The sequence below is a fragment of the Gorilla gorilla genome, chromosome 23 (assembly GCF_029281585.2).
Source record: "Gorilla gorilla gorilla isolate KB3781 chromosome 23, NHGRI_mGorGor1-v2.1_pri, whole genome shotgun sequence".
NCBI classification, from domain to species: Eukaryota; Metazoa; Chordata; class Mammalia; order Primates; family Hominidae; genus Gorilla; species Gorilla gorilla.
In genome coordinates this window covers 42,018,903-42,037,716 of record NC_086018.1, presented here as the reverse complement: position 1 = coordinate 42,037,716, position 18,814 = coordinate 42,018,903, and the positions used below count along the sequence as shown (strand labels likewise).

Here is an 18,814-nt window from a genome sequence, read left to right as displayed (position 1 = left end):
TTTCTCCCACTCGATGGCTTGACCAGGTCCAGCTTTTTTGTTTTTTTTGTTTTTTTTTTTTGGTTTTTGAGATGGAGTCTCACTCTGTCGCCCAGGCTGGAGTGCAGTGGCGTGATCTCAGCTCACTGCAACGTCCACCTCCTGGGTTCAAGCTATTCTCCTGCCTCAGCCTCCCGAGTAGCTGGGATTACAGGCGTGCACCATGACACCCAGCTAATTTTTGTATTTTTCAGTAGAGATGGGGTTTTGCCATGTTGGCCAAGCTGGTCTTGAACTCCTGACTTCAAGTGATCCACCCACCTCAGCCTTCTAAAGTGCTGGGATTACAGGTGTGAGCCACCACGCCCGGCCCCAGGTCCAGTTTTAAGTACATCATTTCATTTAATAACTCACTCAATTCTCTAATGACCCTATGAGTTAAGTAGGCTTTACAGAAGAAGAAACTGAGGCACAGGGTGGGGAAGTACCTTCCCCAGGGTCACAGCTCCAGGGCCCAGAAAGATCAGTTCAAGCCCATGCAGTCTGGCCTCAAGAGCAGTCACCCTAACCACTACACTAGACTGCCTCTTGCTTGCTGGGCAAATACACAAAGATCACTGTAAATGGTCATCATTATCTCCCAGTGAAATGGGAACGCACCACACCCCAGGAAGACAGGAACTGTGCCAACAACCTGAAACAGGAATGCAGGGACATGATGGTGCCAATGGGCAAAGAGGGGCCCCCACCCTGCTGGAGGTGCAACATTTAAGTCAACAGGGCAGAGAGTTGTCAGATCAGAGAGAACAGGGGACGTGAGGGCTTTCAGCCAAGGAAGATCATGGGACCCACAGAAAGCAAACGAAGACCCCATGGCCAGGCCAAGGGAGAAGACCTGGGAGCTGGAGCTGGAGCTGGGCTGGCCTGGGCTGGACAGGCGCTGGGTGGCTGGCGAGAATCTGGACTTGGTCCTGGAGTAGCATGAAGCCACTAGGGTTCTGTCTTCTTCTTATAAACACCAACAAGTTCATTCAGCAGAAAAAGGATCTAATGTGTCTCCTCTAGCGCGTCTTCCTAACACTGGGGCTGGGTGCAGCTTAAATGCCAGGAATGATATCAGCTTACTAGGAGCCAGCTGGGAAGATGACGCCCATCTGAATCATTCTTCCAGTTTAAGCAGGGTCAGCGGTAATGAAGAGCCACACTGCCTGGAGTTAAATCTCACCTGCTGGCAGGATGACCTCGATCCTCTCTGAGCCTGTGTTTGCCCATCTGCAAAATGGGAATAACCACATAACACCGACTTCCCAGCTTGGTGTGAGGAGTAAACAAGGTAATAATGCAGGAAGCATCTAGCACAGCACCTGGGACATCAGCAGTGCCCGAGTCTTAGCTACGGCGTCATTATTATAAGCTCCATTCCGATTTGTTTTTGTTTTTGTTTTTTTGAGACAGGGTCTCAGTCTGTCATCCAGGCTGGAACAAAGTGGCATGATCTCAGCTCACCGCAACCTCCACCTCCCAGGCTCAAGCGATCCTCCCACCTCAGCCTCCCGAGTAGCTGGGACTACAAGCAAAAGCCACCATGCCTGGCTAATTTTTGTATTTTTGGTAGAGACAAGGTTTCACCATGTTGGCCAGGCTGGGACTACAGGCATGTGCCACCATGCTCAGCTGTTTTTTCTTTTTTTGTTGTTGTTTTGTTTTCTTTTGCAGAGACGAGGTCTCACTATATTGCCCAGGCTAGTCTCAAACTCCTGGGCTCAAGCGATCCTCCTGCCTTGGCCTCCCAAAGTACTGGGATTATAAGCATTTTTTTCGTTTTTAATCTTCCTTTAACTTTTACCCTCACTTCTCAGACTATCTTTATTATGATGATTATTTTGATACAGGGCCTCACTCTGTCACACAGCTGGAGTGCAGTGGCGCAATCATGGTTCACTGCAGCCCTGATTTCCTGGGCTCAAGCGAGCCTCCCACCTGAGCCTCCCAAGTAGCTGGGACCACAGACGTGCACCACCATGCCTGATTGATTTTTTTTTTAATTTTTAATAAAAAGGGGTTCTCTCTATGTTGCCCAGGCTGGTCTTGAACTCCTGAGCTCAAGTGATCCTCCCATCTCAGCCTCACAGAGTACTGGGATTACAGGCATGAGCCACCACACTCCTTCTATTAAACTTATATATATCAAGTATAAACTAATTTAGATTTTACTTTGAAAGACATTACAGTTGACTCTTGAAAAACACAGGTTTGAATTATATGAGTCCACTTACATGCAGATTTTTTCCAATAAACATATTGGAAAATTTTTTGGAGATTTGTGACAATTTGAAAAAACTGCAAACCACGTAGCCCAGAAATATTTTTAAAAATTAAGAAAAAGTTAGATATGCGACAAATGCATAAAATATATGTAGATACTAGTCTGTTTTATCATTTACCACCATAAAATACATACAAATCTACTATAAAAAGTTAAAATGTATCAAAACTTACACACACACGCAGACTGTGTTCACAGTTGAGAGAAATGTAAACAAATGTAAAGATGCAGTACTTATGTATTTATTTATTGTATTGTATTTACTTTATTTATTTATTTTTTTTTTGAGACAGTCTCATTCTGTCACCCAGGCTGGAGTGCAGTGGCATGATTTTGGCTCACTGCAACGTCTGCCTCCTGGGTTCAAGTGATTCTCCTGCCTCAGCTTCCTGAGTAGCTGGGATTACAGGTGCCCACCACCACGCCTGGTTAATTTTTATCTTTTTAGTAGAGACGAGGTTTCACCATTTGGCCAGGCTGGTGTCGAACTCCTGACCTTAAGTGATCCACCCGCCTCGGCCTCCCAAAGTGCTGGGATTACAGGCGTGAGCCACTGCACCCAGCCAAGATGCAGTATTCAATAATAACTGCATAAAATTAACTGCAGTCCATACTGCACCACTGTAATAGTAGCCGCCTCCTGTTGCTATTGCATTGCTTAGAACATTATTTGGTGTTAATTATCTCCACTTGAGCAGTTCACCGCTCCAGTAAATTCCATATCATAGTAAAAAAAAAAAAGTGATCTGTTTGGGTTCCTACATATTTTTCACCATGTTTAGTGCAATACCGTAAACCCTGAATAACACTATGGGACTCATACAAAGCACCACTTGTGTTGCTGTAAGTGCTCCCAAGAAGCCTTGACGGACGGGCGCAGTGGCTCACACCCATAATCCCAGCACTTTGGGAGGCTGAGGCAGGCGGATCATAAGGTCAGGAGATTGAGACCATCCTGGCTAACACGGTGAAACCCCATTTCTACTAAAAATACAAAAAAATCAGCCAGGCATGGTGGCACATGCCTGTAATCCCAGCTACTTGGGAGGCTGAGGCAGGAGAATCACTTGAACCCAGGAGGGGAGGCTGCAGTGAGCCGAGATCACGCCATTGCACTCCAGCCTGGGCAACAGAGCGAGACTCTGTCTCAAAAAAAAAAAAAAAAGAAAAAAGAAAAAAAGAAAAGTCTGACATTCCAAGAAGCTGAATAGCTTGAGATGTTGTATGGTAGGGTGAGGTCTGCAGCTGCAGTTGCCGGCCACTTCAGAGTATTCATCTTGTAAACACATGTTGTAAACGTGCAGCATCAATAAACACAGCACAGTACTATAAATGCATATTCTCTTCCTTATGATTTTCCTAATAACATTTTCTTTCCTCAGGCTCACTTTGTAGTAAGAATACGGTACATAATGCATAGAACATACAAAATATTGTTAATTGTTTATGTTATCAGTGAGGCTTCCAGTCAACAGCAGGCTATCACTAGTTAAGTTTTGTGGGAGTCAAAAGTTACACATGGTGGCCGGGTGCAGTGGTTCATGCCTGTAATACTAGTACTTTGGAAGGCTGAGGTGAGTGGATCACCTGAGGTCAGGAGTTTGAGACCAGCCTGGCCAACATGGTGAAACTCTGTCTCTACTAATAATACAAAAATTAGCTGGGTGTGGTGGTGCACGCCTGTAATCCCAGCTACTCGGGAAGCTGAGGCAGGAGAATCACTTGAACCTGGGAGGCAGGGGTTGCAGTGAGCCAAGATTGCACCACTGCACTCCAGCCTAGGTGACAAGAGCAAAACTCCATCTCAAAAAAAAAAAAAAAAGTTACACGTGGATTTCTGACTGCATGGGGGTCAGCGCCTCTTTCCCCCTGTGCTGTTCAAGGGTCAATTCTATTAATTTTAAAACAAAAAGAAAAAAGACAGGGATGAAGACACTTCAAATTAAGCTATGGGCCAGATGCTTCTCAAGAGCTGGGCATGGTGGTGTGCACCTATTGTTTCAGCTACTCAGGAGGCTAAGGCAGGAGGATCCCTTGAGGCCAGGAGTTCAAGGCTACAGTGTCTGATAATCTGGCCTGTGAACAGCCACTGCACTCCAGCCTGGGCAACACAGCAAGACCCCCATCTCAAACATATATATGTATAAAGACCCCCATCTCAAATATATATGTATAAAGAATATATATTCTTTATAATATAATTATAATTATAATTGCTGTTGCAGTAAAAGAATGCAGACACAATGCAATGAATTCTAAAATTATTCTTTATATTCTTTATACATATATTCTTTATATATTTTTATTTGTATGTTCATATATATATATATTCTTCAAATTCCATTTATAGCAAAAATAAACTCTGAATACCATATGCACATGAGGCCCCACCCCGGACCTCCCCCTTTCTCCAGCCTTGTCAGGGGCACTCCATCCACATGTTTAAAGTGAGGCCTGGTCAGTTCTAGTTCCCTGGAGTCTGGAGTAACTTGAGAAGCAGAAAACAACAAGGGCAGACGGGGCTCCGCTGAGACAGCTGCTTCCAGGAGTGTCTGGATTTGAGCAAGCAACATACGCAGGCCCTAGGAGTGCTAACATTTTCACTCCCTCTTTAACTTTTTAATAGCTTAACATTCAAGTCTAGATCCTGTGGAATTGTAATTTTTCAAATGAAAACAAGTATAATAATGCATGACTTTGTAAGAGAACAAGCAAAGAAATTCCTAAGATGGCGTTGCTTGGGGAAACCAACATTACCGACTGATTGTGGGTGGCTGGCAGGTAAAGGTTCAAAGGCCAAAACCAAGCTCATCATTTCAAGTGGCAAAGCTTAAAGGAGCAGGCCTCCAACTACTATCAGGCAAGCGTAAAGAACTCCCACTCAGAGACTGCCAAATGTTCTCAGAGGCCGTAGGCTGGTGAGGAAGGCAAAAATGCCTCCTGGTGCCCATTTGAGTTGCCCTCACATTTCTGGGTACAAGGAATTCCAGCTCAGAAACACCTGCTTCTCTGCACACGCTAAACAGTTACTCAGCCAAGTATACCTCAAAAAAGTATTAGGGGCCGGGAGTGGTGGCTCACTCCTGCAATCCCAGCACTTTGGGAGGCCGAGGTGGGTGGATCAGTTGAGGTCAGGAGTTTGAGATCAGCCTGGCCAACATGAGGAAATCCTGTCTTTACTAAAAATATAAAAAATTAGCTGGATGTGCTCGCTTGAACCCAGGAGGCAAAGGCTGCAGTGAGCCGAGATCATGCCACTGCAGTCCAGCCTAGGCAACAGAGCAGGACTCTGTCTCTAGAAAAAAAAAATAGTACTGGAGATGCTTCCTAGTCACAGACAGCTAGGGGAAGAGTTAAGATACCAACATTCTCATTGCAATATCTTAAAGGATTTACACAACTTTTGTTACCAACAGCCAACTAGCTGTTGCACGGCACTCAATGGGAATAAAGCAGCCAGTGCTGCTGAAATGACACAGCACTAGAGCTGGAAAAGGCTTCTGTTCTGGAGGTGACAGCCACTCAGCAACTAACCCTCCATACACACTGGTAGTGTGGCTGACTGGACCCAGCATTCTTTTTCCCTAAGCCCAGACTCAGCCACAGAATCCTTCTCAACACAGGGTTAGGTACTTGTCCTAAACTGAGCTGACTTGCCACTTCTGCTGTACCATGTACCAGCTCTGGAGTCTGGTGTCTGCGTCAATGCCTCCAGTCATCCACATTCATCCATAACGAATTCTGATTGAGCGCTCACTCAACTGCTGATGAGGCTTTCCTTCCTTACACCACAAGTGCTGCTTTGCTCCACAAGGGACCATCAGGAACAGAGGCTTAGAGAGAAGAAGCAACAGATCCAGTGCAAGGAGGCGGGCTGCACCACCGCGACGGGCATTCTCAGAACCAGGGCAAACTCAGCAGCTCAGAAACGCAGAGCTGGGATCTGCCCACACTGTCCCATATTAGAAATGAAGAAATGGGCCCCCAAACTTTAACACACATAGCCTCAAAGGGTGTGTTCAGTCCCCACGGCCCAGACACTCTTAGTCAGAACATCAGAGGAGGTAAAAGACTCCGCTGGTTTCCCAGGGCTGATCATGTTACTACCCAGATGCTGGGAGCCCTAGAGACTGGACGAGGCCAAAACTGCTGCTCATTCCATTTTTTTCTTGTAACCAGAGAGAAGGCTCTCATTTGAATATGTCAGCCTGAGGTATCTCCATGATGCAAAGCCACAGAACACTTTTAGGATTGATTGCATTGTGTCTGCCTTCTTTTACCAAGACAGCAATTAGTATGGATAAGCAAATTAATACCATTGGGCCAACATATGCTTATAATATCCTCCAAAGCTTATTAATCTGTTTTGCAGCCTCTATGTGATGTAACAAATAGCAAACATATTAGGAGATAAACCAATTTTTCACCTGAAACCTAAAGTGTAACATGTACAGCTAAGGCAGAGACATTTTCATAGGGTATGTCTTTTATGTGATGGAACCGCATATTCGAAAAGAAGCAAACAGCTAGGTAAAGGTACCTGCCCTGTGCCAACCACAGCAGGGAGGAATCAATCCAACGGAGCACTTAAAATCCATACTCGCAGCAGGGATGAACCCACTTACATCCAATAAACACCCCTTAATTATTCTGACGACTGGAAAGGGAGCGCAAGGGTAAGCAATTTCAGGATGTGCAATCAATATTAATTCCACAGCGGTGGGGAGGGAATCAAGGCAGAGTCCCTTTGATGAGTGTGGGGTTGCCAAGGTGATCTGACTCTGCTGGGAGGTTTGTAACCAAGGTGCTAGGAGAACCACCGAGAACCTGCCCTTCCTCCCCAAGCCCCGAAGGGCAGGGAAGAGTCATCACTTGTGGCCAAGCAGTGCCTTTACCTTTTCTACAGAAGCAGAGTTTCTGACAGCTCTTAGTAGGCCTTCAAGAAAACAAAACAAAACAAAAGAAAACAAAAACACCCACGTGGTGCAGGTCGACTTTGCTGCCCCGGACAACAGAACGCATGGGCGGAACACACAATGAGAAATGTAGGGTTTGAAGATTATAGTCAGAATAATAATCAAAGGAAATGTAGCTGAACCACCCACTTCCTCTCAGCCCAAGAGGAAAGAGACAGGCCCTCACTGGAAAATGGTCTCCAGGGAGTTCCACTCACCACCCTGAGGAGCGTTTCCCATGAAGGTGCTGGGCAGCATCGCAGTGACCTCACTGTGCCTTTCCTTCTGGGACCAACAGCTGTCCATCCCCAAACGGAGACGGCCTCTGCTCGAAGGAGGTTTGGGTTTAGAGATAACAGTGTGGAATTGTCTTTCTCTTTGTTGGCAGGGTCTGTAAAGAGCCTCACAACACAACAGCTCCAAATAGGACCTCCACCATCCCCTCTTCCCCATAGAAACCACAGTGACTATGGCCCTGGTCCCTCACCTGTCTATATCCCCCAACTTCGGACCAGCCACTCCCCCTTTTCGTTGGCTAGGAGGCCCACTGGCCTTCCCGACATGCCACAGCCACTTTTCTACGGGCCCTGACGCTATCAGAGGGGTCACGTGAGCACAGAGGGCCTGGAAATGAGAAGAAGTCTGAAAAATCGTCCAAAAGAGACTACACTCCTTGCAAATCCTTTCCCACCCCTCCCACAAACAAGGATCTGGGTCCTCTTTCATTTCAGCATCAGAGGGGCTGGAGCCCGCTAGAAAACAGCGTGGAAATCACAGCCACGCCTGCGCCCACCCACGCCGCCTCCTCGGGGCACTGCCTGTGCCCCGTGCCACATTCCTGCCAGCCTGCCTCCCCGCCATTCCCCCATTCCGTCCATTCCCTACTCCCTAAAGCCCCACTGAAATCGGCCACCCCTGCCAAACCCCAGCAAGGGTTCCAAGCTCCCGTGCTTGTGGGATGCCAGGGCTGCTCACCTCTCTGGCCCCCGACCAGGGCTGGCCACAGCCCACAGGCTACACCGTGGCTCAGCCACTGGGAGCCTGCCTGGGGGTCTCCTCAGGAGCCCCCTCCCCATCCCTGGGCTAATTTCCATCCATCCTAGACATTCAGCCAGGACCACTTCCTCCAGGGAGGCCCAAAACCCCAAGTCTGGGTGGTGAGACCCCCATGGATCAGTCCCCCCATGTGCCTGTCCCTCAAACTATCCTGAGTGGGGCCTGAGCCAGGGTCTCACCCACCCCCAGCTCCCAGCCCAGGCGTTGCTGGGGGAAAGGCGGGGGCAGTGCAGGCCCCCCTGCCACAGCTCCCCTCCCTTCACTGGTGCGTCTTAGTGTTTTGGGGCAACCCGTCATCTACACAACTGATGGCTCCATGTAAAAGATGGATGCCCTGAAGGAAATTCTCGGTTGCTGGTTTAGAGCTTTGAGATTTCTCTCCTGAAGGTTATTTAAAGTCCATAAAGAAACTTAATACTTTCAACCTTCAGTTCAATGTCGCAGCTACCTAGTGATTTCTTTTCTTTCTTTTTTTTTTTTTTTTTTTTTTTTTGAGGCAGAGTCTCACTTTGTCTCCCAAGCTGGAGTGCAGTGGCGCGATCTCAGCTCACTGCAACCTCTGCTTCCCGGGTTCAAGTGATTCTCCTGCCTCAGCCTCCTGAGTAGCTGGGATTACAGGTGTGTGCCACCACGCCCGGCTAATTTTTGTATTTTTAGTAGAGACGGGGTTTCACCACGTTGGCCAGGCTGGTCTCAAACTCCTGACCTCAGGTGATCTGCCGCTTCAGCCTCCCAAAGTGCTGGGATTACAGGCGTGAGCCACCTCGCCTGGCCCACACATACATATTTTTTTAAGGTAATCAGGGGATAGAAACTTCCTGAACGTGTTGCTCAGAAAAGAGGGACAGAACCTCCAGACTGGCTGCTCTCACCCTGCTGGCTTCAGCTGTCTCTGAGAAACCTGACCCTGGCCACTGGGCAGTGGCGCCTGAGGTCCAGGGCCTGGTGCAGCACAGAACAGGCCTCTTGTGGCAAAAGTGTGGAGCACTCCACCCGACCTCTTCCACACTGGCCAGGGCTGGCCGTCCGCCTCTGAGGACTTCCAGCAGCAGCTGGGCTGTCCCCGACCTCCATCCTGGCCCACTGGACCTACGGGGCCTCTCATCACATGGTCACAGTGGGGAACCCTGTGTGTTGTTGGTCTTCTCTCCACACGGGCTCCTCCAAGCCCCAGTAAAGCTGAACCCAAGTTTGAAACACGCTGTCCTTTCATGTCCCCAGAGCTTCTGTGGGGGAGCCCTGGGGGTTTCCGGCGTTCCCTTCCATTTTCCGAATGCCCACAGTTTGTCACGGTTCCCTTTTCTGACCCAGCCCACCACGTGACACGCCTCCCGTAGCGCATCAGTCTTAATCACGCCCGCCGTGAAGCTCATTCTCAGACACTTCCTGCACTGCTTCCTCCAAACCCCAGGGCCCCACATTTCCTAACCCCTCTCCTCTGGAACAGGCCAAGTCACTCATCCCAACCATCCCTCCCAAAAGTCCCTCCGTGCCTTGTCACACCCCTGCCTGAATCTGGAACCTCACCGATGAGCCCGCCCCCTCCCCCAGCTTCCCCCTCCTCCCTTAGAGTCCTCAACTCAGGAACACGTCGGAGCCACATCCGTTCTCCCAAATCCACCCTCAACTTTCTAACAAAGGAGGAAATGAAGCCGACGGTGCAGCAGGCAGGGTCGTGGAAACCTCCCAAGCGCCCTGTCACTCCCTGGTAGGCAACCGAGCATAGCTCTGACGGCCCAAAGTCAGAGCCAGGGGCTGCTCAACCCTGGAGTGGCAGAAGCGCATGTTGCCAAGGCAAATGGGCTTGCAGAAATACCAGCGACTCTGTTATTCAAGCCCTCATTATCCAGTCTTCCTGACTCCTCCACTTCCCGAGAGACCACACAGAAGCCGCTAGGAACCCTTCCCAATCCAGCCTGTCCCTCAATTCCTGTGCCTGGATCCAAGGAGGGTCTGTGGCCCTCTGTTTGCCAGGCACCCCAACCCTGAGAACCGAGGCAGGGCGCCCAGCTCACCCCCAGCGAAAGCAGCATCAGCAGTGCCCGGCGTCCTGCTCCTCCTCCTGCCTCCACGCCCGTTCTATTCTGCACAGGATGCTTCCTGCTACTGGAATTCTTGGTGCATTTGAATTAAACCAGGCTGGGCCTGAATTTTCTAGACACACATCAATTCATACAGGCAAGGAGGAGAAGCACTGCGTACTTTGGAATTTGGGCCCAGTCCATTACTTTGCGTGTGTGTTCTTCCTATTCCGAGAGCGTAAATGGCACCTAGAAAAAGCTGTAATAGCCCAGAACATTCCGGTTCCTTGCCATTCTATGGAAGACTTTTTCCTCTGGTTCCTTCTGGCCTCCACTCAAGTGTCCCCTCCTCAGAGGCCTCCCCTGGCTCTGATCGCCCTGTTCTATGTGCTCCGGGGCACGTCATCACAGCGCCAGTTGTCTATATATTCATTCCCCGTTCCACGAAAGCAAGCACCCCGCCCCCGCTCTTTTCTTCCTGGGGTCTGAGCAGCACCTGGCCCATGGTGGGCGCTCCACAGGCTGTGGGCTGAATTGGGAGGGGAGCGTCACTTGCGTCTATAATCGTTGCAAGCCATAAAGAGGAACCGAAATGATTTCTGGTGAGGGTGCTGATGACTGCATGGAAGAACAGTGGGGATGATAGAGAGAAGGGTGACAGCCACTAATCATGTCATTTAGGAGACGTGACAAACACCGACCAATACAAGCTACAGTGGGTCTTCCAGCGTAAGGCTTGAGAGAAGAGTGACCTATCCGCCAGGAGACCTACTGAAGGGGACAAGACCCTGCCCTCTTGGAACAGGATCACGGGTGGGAAGACACGCATCCCTGGGGGCACAGGCATCCCTGGGAGAAAATGTCTGGCGAACCAAGCCTTCCCTGCACTGTACAAAAATCCTGGGGAGCAGGTGCATGGGGGCACACACATGCCTAGAGGCAAATCTGTCATATGTCTTCCCAGAGCACACACATCCCTAGGAATACAAGAGTCCCAGGGAAGAAATGAATGGGGGACCTGCATCCCGGGGTACACTAATCCCTGGAGGCACAGGAAGAGTTCCCAGGGGATATGTCAGGCCCAGGTGGTTTAAGGAAACCGTACTGCATACCCGCTATGGGAGGGCTCCTTCCCGGGGACCCACCTGAGGCCGGCCTTTCTCCATCTGCCTTTCCACAGCAGCTCCCCTCACCTCTCACCAATCCGAAATCTCACTATAGGGCATGGTCCCGGGGCAGAACCTCCCCACCCAAGCAGAAAATTCCAGAATGTATCTCCCAGGAGGCCCTGGGCAAGCGGTACACTTAAAGACACCAGACTATCCCTTGCAACTCTAACAATCTTTAAAACGTACGAGGTTGGTAGTGTTTCGTGAGCACACGCAGTAAAAAATTTAAAAAAAAAAAATTTTTTTTAATGGGATCTCTGCAATTCTTGCTCGCAGGCCTCCCAGGCCTCAGCCCTGCACGCCCTGAGCCCCGCACCCTGCAGGGCGCCCGCGCAACACCCAGTAGTGGGTCCCCCAGGCCGTGTCTGCCCAGAGTGCCCTGCACACGTGAGCGTCACTGCTCATGGAATGAACGGTCACCCCGCGCGGCTGGCGATGCCGCTGGCCCAGGGAAGAGCTGAACACCCGGCAGTCAGAGCAGGCGCGGGCCCCGCACGGTGGCCCGAGGTCCCCGCCGCGCAGGCGCCCGCACGCGCGTTTGGCAGACTCCGGAGGCCACCGCGGCCCCACGCGCCAGGTCCCGGCCGGTGTTTACGGGTCCTGGGTCAAAGGCCTGGCCTGTCCCGAAGGTCGCGCAGCCGCGTGGGCCGGGCGGGGTGCGCGGGGGAGGGCGGGGGCGGCCTCGTGGGGCGCTGGGGGCCGAGGGCGGGCACCGCCGGGCAGGTCCCCAGGGGGTCGGCGGGCGCGGGCGCGCACTCACCCTCGCGCGCCCTCCGCTTCCTGGCCAGGGTGCCGCCCAGCTTGCCCAGGAACGACTCGTCCTTCTTCATCCTGCGGGGCCGCGGGGTGGGCGAGCGCGGCGCGGAGGACATGGGCCGCGCGTGGGGCCGGCGGCGGGCGCAGCGCGTGTGGAGCCGCCTGGTCGCCCCGGGGAGTGGCCGAGGGCGCGGCCCCGCCGCCGGCCCCCGCCCCGCTCCCGCCCCCGCCCCCGCCCCCGCCCCTGGCCTGGAGCGCGGCCCCGGCGTCCCGGATGCCCGAGGCCTGCTGGTCCCAGGCAGAGCCGTCCCCGTCCCGCGCCGCCGCTCAAGCTCAGAGAAGGGGCGTGGGGCCACCCCGGGAGCGGCGCAGCCTTTTCCCCACGCGTTGGAGCCCTGGGCTCTGCTCGGCTCCCCTAGTGGTGCCGGATCCAGGGGACAGCGCGACAGACACCATTGCCACGTGGGTGCAGCCTCAGGACGTCCTGAAAGCCGGAGAGAATCAGGTCACACGAACGTGGCCGGTCTGTTGTTAAGCTTCTGCCAAGAGCCAGGCCCGGGGCAGGGGGAGCCCTTCTGAACTGGGAATTGTCCCTACCCACGGGAAGCTTAGAGGATGGAGGGCAATGCGGGGCACAGGTCATTGGCCTGACCTCCAAGGGGAGTTCCAGGAGTTGTTTCTGGAAGAGGCGACGGGGAGGCCCCAGGAAATGGCTTGCAGGCCGGTACCATGAGGTGAGCAGAAGAGCAGGCCCTGGGGACAGTGTGGGGTGCCAAGGAGGGGAAAGGAGGGGAGGCAGGCCTCGCATGTGTTGGAAGCAGAGGAAGCGGCTTCATCCCGAGGACTGCCAGACAGGGCTATTTTGTTGTTGTTGTTGTTGTTGTTGTTTTGTTTTGTTTTGTTTTGTTTTGTTTTTTTAGACGTAGTCTTGCTTTGTTGCCCAGGCTGGAGTGCAGTGGCACAATCTCGGCTCACTGCAACCTCCACCTCCTGAGTTAAAGTGATTCTCCTGTCTCAGCCTCCTGAGTAGCTGGGATTACAGGTGCACGCCACCACGACCGGGTAATTTTTGTATTTTTAGTAGAGATGCGGTTTTGCCATGTTGGCCAGGCTGGTCTCGAACTCCTGACCTCAGGTGATCCGCCTGCCTCGGCCTCCCAAAGTGCTGAGATTATAAGTGTGAGCCACCAAGCCCAGCCTAGATACCCAGGCAGGGCTTTGAGCTGTGATGTCACAGATGTTGCCTCTGGCTGATGGCTGCTCAGCAGGTGCTGGAGACAGAGAAGGCACAGGCAGGGGGACGGTGACTTAGGAGAAAAGCAAACAGATTTCTGAGATGCTCACAGCCAGAAGCCCCAGCCTTGAAGAAGTAGGAGGAGTAGTAGGCCAGGTGCAGTGGCTCGCACCCGTAATCCCAACACTTTGGGAGGCCAAAGCAGGCAGATCACCTGAGGTCAAGAGTTCAAGACCAGCCTGGCCAACATGGTGAAACCCCATCTCTACTAAAAATACAAAAATTAGCGGGGCATGGTGGTGGATGCCTGTAATCCCTGCTACTTGGGAGGCTGAGGCACGAGGATCGCTTGAACTTGGGAGGTGGAAGTTGCAGTGGGCAGAGATCATGCCACTGCACTCCAGCCTGGGCGACAGAGCGAGACTCTGTCTCAAAAAAAAAAAAAAAAAAGAAGTAGGAGGAGTGAAGGCTGGGTGTCCTGCCAGGCCATGGTGGATCACTCAGCAGAGGACGGCACCTGGGGAGAAGTGGGTTCAGCTCTGGGTGTGTGGGTTGAGATGGTTTTTCTGTCTCCCTTTGTGCTGGCTGCCCCCCAGTCCCCCCAATGCAGTAAATGCTTCTGTTGGTCAAGTTGGTGCCAGGCCCAGTCCTCAGCCAGGGGCGTGAAGACCAAGGGCACAGAGCTTTGTCCTCCAGGAGTTTGTGGTCAAGGAGAACATGGGCACAGGACACAGTGGGCATGTAGCGTGGCCAGCATGGAGTAGGGACAGGGACCATGTGGATGGGGTGGGGGAGAAGTGTTGTGGGCAGAGGAGGCTTGCAGGGAAGGGACATTTGACCTGGAACAAGGATCAAATGCCCTTTTCCTTTCAGTAAAGGAGGAGAAGACCCACCAGGCAGAAGAGACAGGGAGAGGACACTGGGGTGTCTTCGGGCTGCCAGCACAACGTTCCACAAGCTGGAGGGCTCAGAACAACAGAAACGTCTTCTCTCACAGCTTGGAGAGAAATAACAAGGTTGATGGGAATTATGAGCCAGGCACAGTGGAGGAAAACCAATTGATAAATATCATCATCTCACAAGGGTCTTTGCAGATGATCAAGTGAAGATGAAGTCACCAGAGTGGGCTGTAATCCAAGATGACTGTGTCCTTGTAATACCCCTGTGTACTGGGGATTAGGATTTCAGCAGGAGGCCAGAAATCCAGATCAAAGTGTAGGCTAGGTTCGTTTCCGTTTGGAGGCTGCACGGGCAAATCTGTTCCCTGCATCTCTCCAGGCTCCTGGGGTTTGCCAACAAATCTTCCATGTTCCTCGGCCTATAGAAGCATTGCCCCGTCTCTGCCTCCATCTCTACTAGGCCCTGTGTGTGTGTGTGTGTGTGTGTGTGTGTCTGAGTCTAGACTTTACAGGGACACAGTCATGTTGGATTAGAGCCCATCCTGGTGATTCATCTTCACCTCATCATCCGCAAAGACCCTGTGAGACGATGATATTTATGCATTGGTTTTCCTCCACCATGCCTGGCTCATAATTCCCATCACCCTTGTTATTTCCTCAGTGACTATAGCAATAAGCAGATCTTTTGTTACAATATTTGTTCTTTTTTCCTTGGTTCCTGAAGCAGTGTGGAAACAGCTTCAGAGCAATAAAGGGGAACGATAGTCCTGTGTTATCATGTTGGATCCTTGGAAGCAGGCTTCAGGTGTAGTTTCTCTCTCTTTCTGACCTTCTTTCTCCTTCCCTCCTTTCCCCTGCTCCTTTTTCTCCCCAAGTCAGGCCATAGAAAATGAAAATATACTTGAATCTTCCCCCACCTTTCCATCTTGGAGCTGGCCACGGAGAAATTCTCTGACCTGCCTTGTCTGACTGAGGGTCACGAGACCCCCATTTCAGGAGGAGTCCGGCCTCCTGCCCAGGAGGAAGAAATGCTGTACAGACAGGCCTTGCGGGGCTTCAGCACTCTGACTGATGGTGTTGAGTCATACTGTTTTTGTCCAATCACACTTCAACATGATTGTCCAGCTTCAATTGTGCTTAGCCAATGAAGGCTCCATAAAAACCCAAAAGGGGGGCCAGGCGCGGTGGCTCACATCTATAATCCCAGCAGTTTGGGAGGCCAAGGTGGGTGGATCGCTTGAGGTCAGGAGTTGGAGGAGTCAGCCTGGCCAACATGGTGAAACCCCGTCACTACTAAAATTAGCCAGGTATGGTGGTGCATGTCTGTAATCCCAGCTACTTGGGAGGCTGAGGCAGGAGAATCGCTTGAACCCAGGAGGTGGAGGTTGCAGTGAGCCGAGATCACGCCACTGCACTCCAGCCTGGACAACAGAGTGAGACTCAGTCTCAAAAAAAAAAAAAAAAAAAAAAGGACAGAGTTGGAGAAGCTTCCAAATAGCTAAACACATGGAGGTTCCTGAGGGTGGTGCACCTGGGGAGGGCAAGGAAGCTTAATGCCTCTCCTCCATCCTTGCCCTACCAGTCTCTTCCTCTGGTGTTCATCAGAAGCCTTTGTAACACCCTTTGTAATAATCCAGAAAATGTCAGTGTTGCCCTGAGTTTTATGAGCCACTCCAGCTAATCAAACCTGAGCGGGGTAAGAACCTCAATTTATAGCCAGTCAGAAGCACAGGCAGAACTAGCTGGGGCTTGTGAGTGGCATCAGAAGTGGGGGCAGGTGGCTGGATGCAATGGCTCATGCCTGAGAGCCCAACACTATGGGAGACTGAGGCCAGAGAATCACTTGAGGCTAAGAATTCGAGACCAGCCTGGGCAATATGGCAAGACCCCCTCTGTACAAAATAAAAAATTAGCTGGGTGTAATGGCACATGCCTGGGGTCCCAGCTACTCAGGAGGCTGAGCTAGGAGGATCACTTGAGCCCAGGAGGTCGAGGTTGCAGTGAGCCATGATCATGCCACTGTACTCCAGCCTGGGCAACAGAGCCAGACCCTGCCTCAAAAAAAAAAAAAAAAAAAAAAGTGGTGACTGTCTTGTGGGACTGAGCCATCACCCTGTGGGATCTTGTGATGTCTGCAGATGGACCGTGCTGGAATTGAACTGGACTGGGGGACATCCAACTGGCACCGCTGCAGAACTGAGTGCCGACTTGCTGGCGGGGAGAAATCCTCAGCCCGTTCATCACAGGAGTCCTCTGTGTTGACTCTTGTGGTGTGAGAGAAGAGGAAAGGCAGTTTGATTTTTCCATACAACCCTATTTTCAAATAATGTCTTAGTCACAGTACTGGGGATTAGGATTTCAGCATCTTTTGGGAGTGCTATGTATTGGATATTTGACTCCAAATATCTAAACCCCATATTGAAATTCAATCCCGTGTTGGGGGTTGGGCCTGATGGGGGGGTGTGTGGGTCCTGGGGAGGATCCCTCATGGTTTTGTGCCATCCTCATAGTAATGAGTGAGTTTGCACTCTGTTAGCTCCCTTGAGAGCTGGCCGTCCCCCGCACTTTCTTGCTTCCTCTCTTGCCCTGTAATCTCTGTGCATGTGGCTCCACTGCTCCTTTTGCCAGGAGAAGCAGCCTGCGGCCCTCACCCGTGCAGATGCTGTGCCATGCTGCTTGTGCAGCCTGCAGATCCGTGAGCGACGAAACCTCTTTTCTTTATTAATTACCAGCTTCAGCCGGGCACGGTGGCTCATGCCTGCAATCCCAGCACTTTGAGAGGCCGAGGCCAGCAGTCCACCTGATGTCAGGAGTTTGAGGCTAGACTGGCCAACATGGTGAAACCCTGTCTCTACTAAAAATACAAAAATTATCTGGGTGTCATGATGCATGCCTGTAATTCCAGCTACTCAGGAGGCTGAGGCAGGAGAATCACCTGAACCCGGCAGGCGGAGGTTGCAGTTAGCCAAGATCATGCCATTTCACTCCAGCCTGGGCAACAGAGCAAGACTCCATCTCAAAAATAAAAAAATAAAAATAGGCCAGGCATGGTGGCTCACGCCTGTAATCCCAGCACTTTGGGAGGCCGAGGCGGGCAGATCACCTGAGGTCAGGAGTTCGAGACCAGCCTGGCCAACATGGTGGAACCCTGTCTCTACTAAAAACACAAAAATTAGCCAGGTATGGTGGCAGGCGCCTATAATCCCAGCTACTGGGGAGGCTGAGGCAGGAGAATCGCTTGAACCTGGAGGTGGAGGTTGCAGTGAGCCAAGATCATGCCATTGCACTCCAGCCTGGGGGACAAGAGCGAGACTTTGTCTCTAAATAAATAAATAATAAAAATAAAAAATTACCAGCTCCAGGCATTCCTTTATAGCAATGCAAATGGACCAAGATGGGGGCAGCGCACGAGTCAACCATAACCATGGCAAGCCCGCCCATGTGGCCTGAGAACCTGGGTGAGGAAAACGGGGGCGATGGAAAGGACTGCCCTCCAGCACCCAGGTCAGGAGTCTGCACTTGATCTTGTGCAAGGAAGGAGGTGGCCATTGAGAGAACTGACCCAGTGTGGAGGACCAAGCGAGGAAACCCCAGAGCCAGAGACCAATTCAACAAAAGGGGTGCTGAGGCTACACACCCAGGCAGTGTCACGTGGAAGTGGGGGACAAAGAGGAATGAACATTTGGAGTTGGGAGCCCCAAAACCTGGAGAATGACTGGATTCCAGGTTAGGGAAGTGAAGGGTGGAAGATCTCAGAGGGTTCTTACTCATGTGGCCTGCCTTGGATGTCACTAACCAGCAGGGAAGACACAGAAACATCGAGCATGTGGTTAGTTTTTTGTTTGTTTGTTTGAGATGGAGTTTCACTCTTGTCGCCCAGGCTGGAGTGCAATGGCAAGACCTCAGCTCACTGCAACCTCCGCCTCCTGGGTTCAGGTGATTCTCCTGCCTCAGCCTCCCAAGTAGCTGGGATTACAGATGCCCACCACCAAACCCAGCTAATTTTTGTATTTTTAGTAGAGACAGGGTTTCACCATGTTGGCCAGGCTGGTCTCAAACTCCTGACCTCAGGTGATCCACCCGCCTCAGCCTCCCAAAATGCTGGGAGTATAGGTGTGAGCCACTGTGCCTGGCCGAGATGTGGTTATTGACATCTCAGTGGGATTGTGACACAGCAGGGCTGAACAGAGATCCGGGTACTCTCTGTATCCTGGGGTGAGACTGTCATCTAGGGCAGGGGTCTCTGGCCTCTTTGAGAATCTGGTGCATGGGACAGACCCTCTAGTCTGGAGAAGCACACACAATGTCACATGTGTGACATGTGACATGCAACATCATTCTGAAATAATAGCCTGCTTTGGAAGGCCCCCCTGACACCCCCACTGCCCTTGGCACCCCACAGACCCCCAGTGAAGAGCC

The 18,814-nt window shown here is 51.6% G+C and overlaps 1 protein-coding gene and 1 long non-coding RNA gene across 3 annotated transcripts in view; one reads left to right on the top strand and one right to left on the bottom strand.

The window, feature by feature from the left end:
* PARVB (parvin beta) overlaps window positions 1-12,461 on the bottom strand; it is a 140,193-nt gene extending 127,732 nt beyond the window's left edge. Inside the window, exon 1 of one of the 2 annotated variants that reach the window (XM_031005333.3) lies at window positions 12,267-12,461. In XM_031005333.3, the coding sequence (XP_030861193.2) occupies window positions 12,267-12,378 (112 nt within the window). In that variant the 5' untranslated portion in view covers window positions 12,379-12,461. Of the gene's footprint in view, window positions 1-10,331; window positions 10,356-12,266 lie in introns of those variants that run through there. The other variant, XM_063704625.1, reaches the window with a different exon arrangement.
* Window positions 12,462-12,475: 14 nt separating this feature from the next.
* On the top strand, window positions 12,476-15,168 carry LOC129529544 (uncharacterized). The gene is made up of 2 exons (XR_008675087.2): window positions 12,476-12,996; window positions 14,370-15,168. It is a non-coding gene; the product is annotated as an uncharacterized lncRNA (long non-coding RNA).
* Window positions 15,169-18,814: the final 3,646 nt, after the last annotated feature.